This window comes from Pseudochaenichthys georgianus, chromosome 7 (assembly GCF_902827115.2).
Source record: "Pseudochaenichthys georgianus chromosome 7, fPseGeo1.2, whole genome shotgun sequence".
Taxonomy (NCBI): domain Eukaryota; kingdom Metazoa; phylum Chordata; class Actinopteri; order Perciformes; family Channichthyidae; genus Pseudochaenichthys; species Pseudochaenichthys georgianus.
Genome location: NC_047509.1, coordinates 21,731,521 through 21,742,183, shown reverse-complemented (window position 1 = coordinate 21,742,183; position 10,663 = coordinate 21,731,521). Strand labels below are relative to the sequence as shown.

At 41.8% G+C, this 10,663-nt stretch overlaps 1 protein-coding gene across 1 annotated transcript; it reads right to left on the bottom strand.

The window, feature by feature from the left end:
- Positions 1 to 5,618: 5,618 nt before the first annotated feature.
- adora1b (adenosine A1 receptor b) lies at positions 5,619 to 9,701 on the bottom strand. Its single transcript, XM_034087723.2, is given in 2 exon segments — positions 5,619 to 6,948; positions 8,499 to 9,701. Coding segments are annotated over 2 exon segments (1,119 nt in total). The 5' UTR covers positions 8,847 to 9,701; the 3' UTR covers positions 5,619 to 6,177.
- Positions 9,702 to 10,663: the final 962 nt, after the last annotated feature.

Sequence of the window (10,663 nt, the reverse complement as noted above, 5' to 3'; positions counted from 1 at the left end):
TTCTTGGTTGGCGCTTTAACCCCCATAAGACCACTAGGCCGCCCCAGGGAGGTGTAATTTTAAGTTGTACTTAAATAATATCACTATAAAGAAGCAGGCGGGGCTGGCTGTGAGCCATGCATGAGGGTAGACTGCGTCTGGCGAGGCGTGGACTGCAACTGTAGAGCAAGTCCAGGCAGGCGGAGTTGTGTTGACTTTATGAACAGCATCTTTCACCACCACCATTAAAAGCTCATTACTGCCAGTCATAAGCAGTGGCCTTTATGAGAGTTCCATCTCCTGCCATCCAAAGCACAGCCACAGGGAGTGACAGCAATGACCACGATGGGAGCTCTGATTGCATCAAATATTATTATTGCTGGTTTAACTGCACATGGAGCAACGCCTCCATAACTTTTTTAAGAGTTGTTTTCAAATCTACCACAACGAACTGAGGGCCTGTGAAACAAAACAAAAAAGTGCTGTTGTAGATGGGCACTTTGTATTCATATATGGTGAAGTCTATTCCACAGGTTTTTAAAACCACTGTGTGAAAAAAAAGAAGGGAAAAAGCACTGGAAATTCCCTTGTTGATAAAGGACAAGCAGCTGATAGCAGGCGGGAAGTGAGTCAGGCTCAGGACTTTAGCTGCATCTGCACACTTTGCTTCAGACTTGTTGAGGCGGGCAGTATTCACACCTTTTGATGTGTGTTTTCTGGGTTTGAGCTCTCTGTGACCATATGTGGGTTTGCCAGAGTTTAATCTTGCGTGACCTCAGATAAATGCAACATTTCCCTCCAGGACAAAAACCCAGATTGTTGTGTAATTTTCCTGAAATGCAGCAAGACAACTTGAACCCTGACATTACAGTTTGTGGTTATGTTTTTGCTGATGACTGTGCCTGTCCCTAAAGTGGACTGCTATTCATCTGGTATACTGTTATCTCAAGCATAGCATTTGCACCTTACATAACCTGAATAAAATCTCGAAGTAAAAGTAGTGTACTTATCTTGTAGATCATTATTTTTAAGTTCATTATAGAAAGGCAAGGCAAGTTTAGAGAAACAATTATTGAAATGTCTGATCTTGTTGATATTATTTCTGAGCACAATGTGCCTGAATTGTGTATTGCATCCAATGTGCAGAGAGGATGCAATGAGGGGTTTGTTTTGGCTCTCCTATCCCCGCTCAATGGGCTAACTCTAGTGTCTTGAGTATATTAACCAGCTTAGCACGTCTTTGAAGCTGCCATCAGAAGATTTTAAATAAAGGTCTATGACACTGAAAGGGACCATCAGGACCTGTGGAGAAGCTTAATGAAGGAACCAGATGTGACCTTAGAACTCTACTGTGAGCACTGCCACTGCTCAGTTTTAATCAAACAAACCAAAAGACTCTTCACCAGCAGGTGGCAGTCTGGCATAAGGACTGTCAATGACAAACAACACATTTTAGAAACAGAGAAGGGAAAGATGAATCATCAACCTTTCACAGCCAGGGAACACCTTAAACCAATAGAGGGGAATCATGCTACTATACAAAGCATAAACAAATTGTTGCGTGATCTGCTCCATAAAATCTTATTTTTCAATCCTTGTATTTTTTGCTTCCTCTTTTTAGTGTAGGTTCACAATGGAGTCAATTTGAACCCCCTACATTTCAAAACCTTGCTTCAAGGCTGGTTCTCAAACCACCTCCTGAGGCACATATATTATAGACAAAAGGATCAAAAATTGATGTTGTCCTAATTTTGTAAGACTGTTTGGTGAATAATTCATTTTTGAGGGAAATCAGTTTGTTTTATTTGTGGAACCCTAATGCTGTTTTATTGAAGGGTTTTTACAGATGCTGTGAGCCCTTATCATAGCTGTTTGTCAGAGGTTCAGTGAGTGGGATGAAACCGATTCTGAAGGACTGTAAAAGACAATTGATCGCACATTTTTTTCTGTCTCGGCACCTTTAGGTTAAATACACAGCTAAAGATCATAACATATTCTCTACCTGTGTAATATAGCAGTTGTTTATATTAAACATATGACATCTTAATATGCTGTGTTCAGTTGTTACTTCATGCAAGTTTTCCATCTGCTGCAAATTTGCATCCACACATTTTTCTTTAACATCTTCCCATTTTTAGTCACATCAGTTTGGATGTAGCCTCTCATTAGCTGCGATGCCAACTAGGAATTGATGTTCCCACATTTCTGTATCATAACACAGATGAGTCTGACACAGATGCTCCCTCAGCAAGAGAATTGGTGGCCTTGTTTTTGTGACTGATTGGTTTTCCTGTGAAATCACACGTGCAGAAGAATACCAACATACAAGTGCATGATGGCGGATCTTGTTCTGTGGTTTACTGACATCACACTGTAGTGCTGCTTCTTTATGCATGTGCTATCCTTTCCTTCACCCTTCAAAGCTCAAAGTGTTTTACAGCTGTTACCAAAAACAGATGTTGCAATGGTAAATAAAATGTTCTGACAAGACGCCTTGTTTCCTGTTGTGCAGCAGCACCAGAGGCACAACACACTTGCTTATTCATGATGGCTGATCAGAGCCCAGGTAAATCAAACCGCTTCTCCATGTTTTATGAAAAAGCCTTTTACTGGGACATAAATATCATGCGATGCATTCTCCCCTAAGCCTGCCCTGAAGGTACAGGATCGGAAGGTCAATGTCAGATAGATCCATAGCTAATATAAGGCGCTAAATACTAACATAAAAAATGGTTGAAACAAACCATTCTATTATTTATCCATAAGACCAGATACACTGAAGGTCACTGCCCTCTTGATATACCAATATTCCAATTTTAGAATGCAAACATTTCCAAAGGCACCTTTACCACAATTCCACAATGTAGAATTCCCCCTGCAAATGTGCAACACATAATGTATTGAATCTAATGAAAAATAGTATAGCAAATATGTCACAACATAGAATACAAGGTTGCTACACCCTAAACCTGGTTTTACTGCAGAATGTGAATATGGAAAGTAGGAAAGAGCAGCCCCTCTTCCTCCCTATAAGGATCTGCGGTTAGCCCCCACAAGGACAGTAGGTCGCTGCAGGGTAAGGTCACCTCTGCTGTTCTATCGGAAATACTAAGCTCCAGTATTTTTTTCCCTCCTCTTATTTGTAGTTCTTATCTGAAATGTCCTTCAACTTGATATTCAATCCTTCCCTGAAACTCAGCATCTTTGCCCAGGAAACCAGGCACACATGATACGAATAGCCTCCAAGGCTGGATTAGTGTTATACTGTATGTAAAACAGTCCTAATATTGAACCAGACTATTGATTAATAAGCTTTCTGCTCATCTGATGAAAGTTTGCACATGACATGTGTGTTGTATTTTCTGCTTTATGGATTTTAGACAAGCTTTTTCTGAAAGAGAAGACCGAAGTGAATCAGTTGGCAAAGTGCGAGATGAAGACGTTGCAGACACAGCAAGAGTGGGCAGTCTTCAGGATTAGGGGGCCAGGTATCAAAGGAACTCCAATACTGAGAGGAGAAATGGGTTGTCAGAGCTGCGACAACTCTCGACTGTTATCTAAGAGCCACTCGCTGCATTATTGCAGCTGTAATGAGAATTGTGACATCACCGCCAAGCTGCAGCAAGGTACTAGCAATGTAACAAACTTATCATTCTTTAACAAACTGTTTTTTAAACCTGAATAAATGCACTGGGTGGGTGGGTGGGTGCTTTTAATTCAATGTTTTCTGAGATAGCATGCAGGAAGGGTTGACTTTATGTGAGGAAGGAACAAAATGACAACGGTTATTATCCCCTAACGTTAAACCTATTTCCTTTTTCTTTTGAAAGTGGAAACAAGCTGTAAAAAAACCCACTAATATCTTACCTTCTTCTAACATAATATGCCAAATACAGCTTTTTATTTAGACAACTAGCTGATATGCAGCATTCATTTGGAGTTGTGTTTGTGGCCACATGAAGAACACTAATATTCACTCTTTTTAGATGGTCTGTTTAGGTCTGGCCTTATCTGAATATATCTAAAATTGTATTACCAGCTTGTTACTTTTGTAGTAAAAGCAGGCTGCTCTCACAGACAAAGATGAGAGGGACAAAAAAGCACTTAGGTTGCAGGCTGGAAAACAAACCAATTGAGCTGAAAGGCGCTATAAACCCCAGCAGAGCTAAAAGGAACTTTAGATTCGGGAGGGTTCATCATTTGTAATGACCCCTCTCACATACAAATTGCCATGTCATCCATTGCTAGTTTGAAAGTTGTTACAACACCCACACATTGATTGTAGCCACTTTAAAATTATTGTATGAGTGCAGTAGTGCACCTTTTTCTGAACTGTGCAACCCTTTTTCTGCTAAAAATGTTATTTAGAAATGACTAAATTGGCAATGTTGACAATGTTTTTTTTGTTGAGTAAATGAAATTCTACATTCATCTACGACACCCAAATCACTGACACCCTGATATCATAGAGACAGGGCTGGACTGTGGAATCATTCATTAAGCCATGAAATACAAATATCACACATATGTATATTTCACTATTCCATTTGAATAAAAACATAATTGTAAAAAGCATGAACTGTAAAGCACATTATCATATTACATATTTATTCATCCTTTCTTCCCTTAAAATGTGTGCTCTGTACAGTCCACCCACCTGGCCTTTACACTTTGTAGGAAAATCAAGATACAGATGGCGTGTATTGCATTGAGTTATCTGTTTTCTTTGCCCATCTGAACTTCAGAATGTTCACTGCTTGCTCATTCCCCAGAGACGCTTGTCCAAATTGCAGTAGGGAATATCTTAAACTTACATAAAAGATTGTCACCCACTTAAGAAAACATCAGTAAACTGACTTGGCCAGAGCTCTGAGTCTTTACAAGAGACGAAACAGAATTACTTACATTCTCATACAATGTTTTTATGTCAGTGGCATTGAACATTGTTATATGACTAATCTACAGATGCCCCAGTTTGGCATTATGCAAAATGTTAAACATACAGTGTAATTAAGATACTCACAATCTTCAATCTTCAAGTCTTTACTAATTGAAATACTGAGTAAGGCCATGGAAGCTACTGTTCTTAGTGGTAAGTCGTGATAATCATCAGTCAATGTAGCGGGGAAAAAAGGGAAAACACATCTTCCACTACCAGCTGGTATGGAGCTGGATAAACAAGAGCTTTAAGTCCATCTTGTCTTTTCCCCCATGAGTGGTCGTCGTCCTGCGGCTGCGAGTCTCCTCCATGCCGCTTCTGAAAGGTTAAATTCCCTCCAACTGCTTGTTTCTTATCCCTGTCCATCTCTTTAGTAATGGATCAGTGCTGCTGGGACCACAGAGGGCTCCAGTGGAGAAGAGTTAAGGGATTACAAAACCCTTCAATCAGCCAACACACACACACACACACACACACACACACACACACACACACACACACACACCACACACACACACACACACACACACACACACACACACAACACACACACACACACACACACACACACACACACACACACACACACACACACACACACACACACACCACACACACCACACACACACACACACACACACACACACCCACCACACACACACACACACCACACACACACACACACACACACACAACACACACACACTCTCACACCGTTGTGCTATTAAGACCCAGAAGAAGAGATGAGCAGTCAAAGCTGTGCTGCTGAGTCTCATATTTACATTCATATTCTTCAGCCACTGCCAGTTTCAACATACACACAATATGATGAATCTGCTCTTTTGAGCGTATTAACTTTCTTTTAACAGCAGGTTAACACATTTGGTAAACCAATTCTGACCAACCACAATAACTTAAATTGCACATTTTGTAATGTCCACTCCTTGACCCTAATGAACAAAAGTTAAAGCTTAAAATCTTCAGTCTGTTACTAAGATAGACAGTCAATGTCCAAAAGACTTCCATTATTGCAAGTTAATAAATAGCTTTTTGTTGTGCTCTGACCAAACCGTCAGTAAATCCACTCATCCTGAGTAAAGATAAATGGTCTTCCAGTGCCTTGGATTTATGATCCAAGTCACTTCAGCCACTAAAGCATTGTAGCACTTCAGGCTCCTCATTAGACTACATTCAAATGAGGAGAGAACCAACACTTGTGCAGTGATCAAAACTTTTCAGCTTCTGATTAGATCCTCAGGCTAGACTGTGTTCTGCTCCAGTAAGGGCGGGTGTTCTCTAGGTTGCTGGGGAGGTTCGTTCCTCTGTTCCTGCTGCTGCTCCTGTTGTGATGGATCAGATGTTAGGATTCCCTTCTGAGGTGGAGTCGCTTGCTGTGGCTCTGGATTGGGCATCTCTTTCCTGTCGCTGGGCTGAATCTCCAGGGCTGGTGTATCTTTGCAGCAGAAGTACTGTTGCCAGATTTTCCTGAAGGCTGTGCGGAACTTCTTAATACGGAAGGCGTAGATGATTGGGTTGACAGCAGAGTTTCCGTGGGTGAGCAGGATGGCGATGTAGAGGAGGACTATGGGCTTCTCGCATTCAGGGCAGAAGAGTGTGATGCAGTTGATGATGTGGAGGGGGAGCCAGCTAACAGCAAAGAGAAAAAGAACCAGAGCCAGCGATTTAGCAAGCTTCAGCTCCTTGTCATAGTACTTGTTGGGGTCGCTGTGACTGGTGGTGAACTTCTTATTGTTAAGTTGCTTGTGGATAACGTAGAAGATCTCTGCGTAGATGCCCAGCATGAGCAGCAGCGGAGGCAGCACCCAGCCGAAAAAGTTGAAATAGACCATGTAGTCCATGCTGATGACGTTTTCGAACTGGCAGGTGATGATGAGGTCAGAGCTGATGGAGCCGTTCTGCTGAAGGTGCTTCAGGTTGTTCCAGCCTAACATAGGCGTGAGCCCCACGATGAAAGCCACCGTCCAGCATATCACCACCGCCACCCCCGCTCGCTGAGTTGTCACCACCCGCTTTGTACCTTTAACAACACAGTATCACGTCAGCACTTTCTCTCACTGCGCTGTCAGGACATTCATGCTTTCTTTTGTACTTAATTTCTCATTATGTCAGTTCCCTTGGGCTGACAAAAGGTGTGATTCCAAAGGAGGAATTATCATTCAAACCACAAGCACATGGATGTAGCACACATTTCCACTTGAACAAGACTGTGTGTGCAAACCCTTATCAGTTGACTTTGCCCTTTGCAGTACTGCTACTTCTCATGCTTATTTTGTTTAGGGCAAAACTGAATCATAGTTCTCTACTTTATTATTACGGTGGACACAAGCTGATGTTACAACAGGCTTCACAGGTTTGGCTTTTTACTGTTTGAAGTGTTTGTGGTAGGAATCAGGGGGTAGAAGAAGGTAAAGGGTGAAGAGGCTGTCAAATCTTATCATTGCTGTCCTCTGAACAATGACAAAGAGGTACTGATACTTGTCCAGAGGCAGCCAGCTTATGTTGCTCCCCTTGGAATTACTAATGGTTGATATTAACAATGTCTGTCTTGGTGGTTGTAACAATATTAGCATTAGAATAACCTGACCTTTGCTGAAGTGGAGTCTGAATCAAAACAAAACCCCACAATGTAGCCCAGAGCATGTGTTGGATTAGTGTCGATCAGGGATGAATGTGTTAAGTGTCTGAAGAACGACAGAGAGATCATTATTCACATTGAACCTGCTCAGAAGGGATAAAATACTAATCTAACAGCAGAGAGTGTGTAGGGGATGGAATATTCTCCCTCTTGATAACAAATAGTTGTAGGATGGGTTTGGCAGTAGAAAGTCCTAGAATATCTGATTTAAATAACGCAAGGGCGCATTGGTGTGAAAGTAGTTGTGGCAGAAACAATCAAGTCTGGAAGGTTTTAAAGGACTTAGTAATACACTTAAATTCCTTGATAAATGCTATCATAAACCTGGAAGACTTAGTGGAGTCTTAGACAGCGGATTAAAGTTTGAGGCACAGACAATATTCTCCAACAATACATTCCCCTCTTATACTAAGTTTAACTTTACAGCCTTTCAACACCACATCCCTTTTGTTTCAGTCTGGCAGTATATAAATCACTGGTGGCATCAAATACAAAACAGGGATATTGAATAGTTGACAGCAAACCCAGCCTTTTTTCTGCCCTCCATAAACACAGAAAGCACATTTCTCCTGTATACAACCCCACCCCTGAATGTAATCTTGTCGCTGTGCTACTTGTCCACACATATCATCATCTCCAGGGACTAATTCACGCTGTAAATATTGATCAGATATGCCCTTATTAGCTGCCATGTAAGTAATTGTGAATCAAATCTATTTGCATATAAAGGGATTGACAGGATGGATGAAAACCATGAAGTGAAAGTAAGACCCTTGAGAAAATTGATTCCCAGCAGCAAAGCACTGGGGCTGTGACTTATACAATATCATCATAAACACCATTCTTATCACCATCCCTGCTATATCCACGTGGCACAGATAGTGAGAATAACATGTGCCTCTCCTTTGTGTGGGTTGTTAAAACTCATTACCTGGTGGGGATCTTGACCCTGAGATAGCGGTCAATTGCAATAGCCAGCAGGGCCAGGATTGAACTTTGCGTCAGGACCAGCACCGTGCACGCCACGAGCAGGCAGCTGTAAAAGTGAGTTTGGAGACCGATGCTGATAGTGATGGCCAAAGGGATGACGAGGGCTCCCACTGCAATATCCGCCAGAGCCAGGGAGACGATGAAACAAAACGTGGTATCTCGCAACGATTTATTAATTTTCACCGCCCAAACCACCATCACATTCCCGATTACGGACGCCAGTGCAATCATCACCTCCATTCCTATGTAGAGGGACTGCGTTGAAAAAAGTGCCCCGGGCATCCTTGCAGATGATTCTGTCCTTGATAAGAAGAAGATTGATTTCAGTGAAGCAGTCTTACGAGAAGCCCACAGCGGTCCTTGACTGTTATTATTTTCTCATAACAATATATCCCAAATGAGCTGTGCGTCCACCAGTTTAAATGTGCCCACAATCTCCTGGTTACCAGGTCGAAGTTGGAGGGGGAAATCGAATTATTTTGAGATAAAAAAGCGCGTTAACCATCAGTCCGTCAAAAACAAAGGGCTTTCCTATGGAGCAGGTGATGTCCGGTGGCTGTGCGTCGCTCCTGCTCTGTGGTCTGCTCCTCCACTTGGGTGAACGCACCTGCTCCTGCTGAGACCCTGCAGCATCCTCCCCAGGCACTCCGACTTATCCAAGAGAGCGCTTCACCTTCATCAGCACACGTTTTTAATGTAACAATGCAGGTTTGAACAAGGCAAATAAGCAGCTGTCTTCTGGCTCGAAGCGCGCACAGTTTTAGCTCGTGCGCAGGCGAGTGCTGCCTCTATCTCTCCCCCTCGCTGTGCATTCAGTAAGATAATAATAATAATGCAGGTGCCAAATATAGCTGTGTGGTTTATCGCCTTTGTTGTGTTCCATTCAGATGTGCCGTCTTTGTTTCTATGAGATGCATCATCTTGGTTTGACTCGGTGTCCATAAACATCCTTTGGCGGGTGCGCCTGCTTAATTTTCCATGCAGAAATAAATAAATGCTACCTCCTTGCGCGGGACCGTCCCAAGGAAGTCAGGTATTGCAGAGGTGATTTGAACTCACCCTCATTTTCTTTTTTTATGCCACGCACTCCTCTCCCACGCCCTTTAAAATGCTAATAGCCTTGCTCGGTTTTCCATTGTTTTGATAGGAGGTGAGGCAGCAGGGACCTGCCACAGCTGCCACAGAGTAACGCAGATAACGCGCTACCCAGCCAGTAGATATTGGGCTGGAATGGTTGGCTGGTTTAGAGGGGTTTTGGACACTTTGCTGGCCAGGATGGCTGATTTAGCTGGTGCACCAGCCATCCTGGCCAGCTAAAAAAAAACAGCATACCACCAGTATAGTATGCTGGTATGCTGGGCTGGTCATCAGCATCCATCGATCCAGCAATGTTTAATAATAGTATTAAATATACCATGCTAGCTTACCGGGATTCCAGGTGACCAGCATGATTATTTAAACTAGAGAACATAAATATATTACAAAGATTAATTGAGTCATGTATTCTGTTATCTACCAAAATAAAGACATTTTATAGTGTTCATAACAGTGTTTTAATTGAATAAATAACTACTTAATATAATAAAATACACAGTAACAATACAATAATTATACAAATAACAACCAACCTGCAAATCAACCTATACATCAAAATAAATATATTATCTAAAACAGGTGCATTTGATTTAAAATAAAAGTAATACATAGAATTCAATATTTAAATGGTAACAAAAACAGTAACACTATGTAAGAAAAAGGCAACAAAGAAAGTGTTTTTTGTTTTTCTTTGTTCATGTCCATAATGTTTCCCATAGCGTCCAGCCTTTCCCAATCTGGCCTGCATGTCTGTCTGTTGAAGCCACTTCTTGAAGCAAACTGAATAGAAATGTACAGATATAAGTACACTGTAAAAAGAAAACTTGACATTTACGTTATTGGCAGACAATCAATATCAAATGAATCGGATGTGTGTGTGTGTGTGTGTGTGTGTGTGTGTGTGTGTGTGTGTGTGTGTGTGTGTGTGTCTGAGAGTGTGTGTTTGTGTGTCTGAGAGCGTGTGTTTGTGTGTGTGTGTCTGAGAGTGTGTGTTTGTGTGTGTG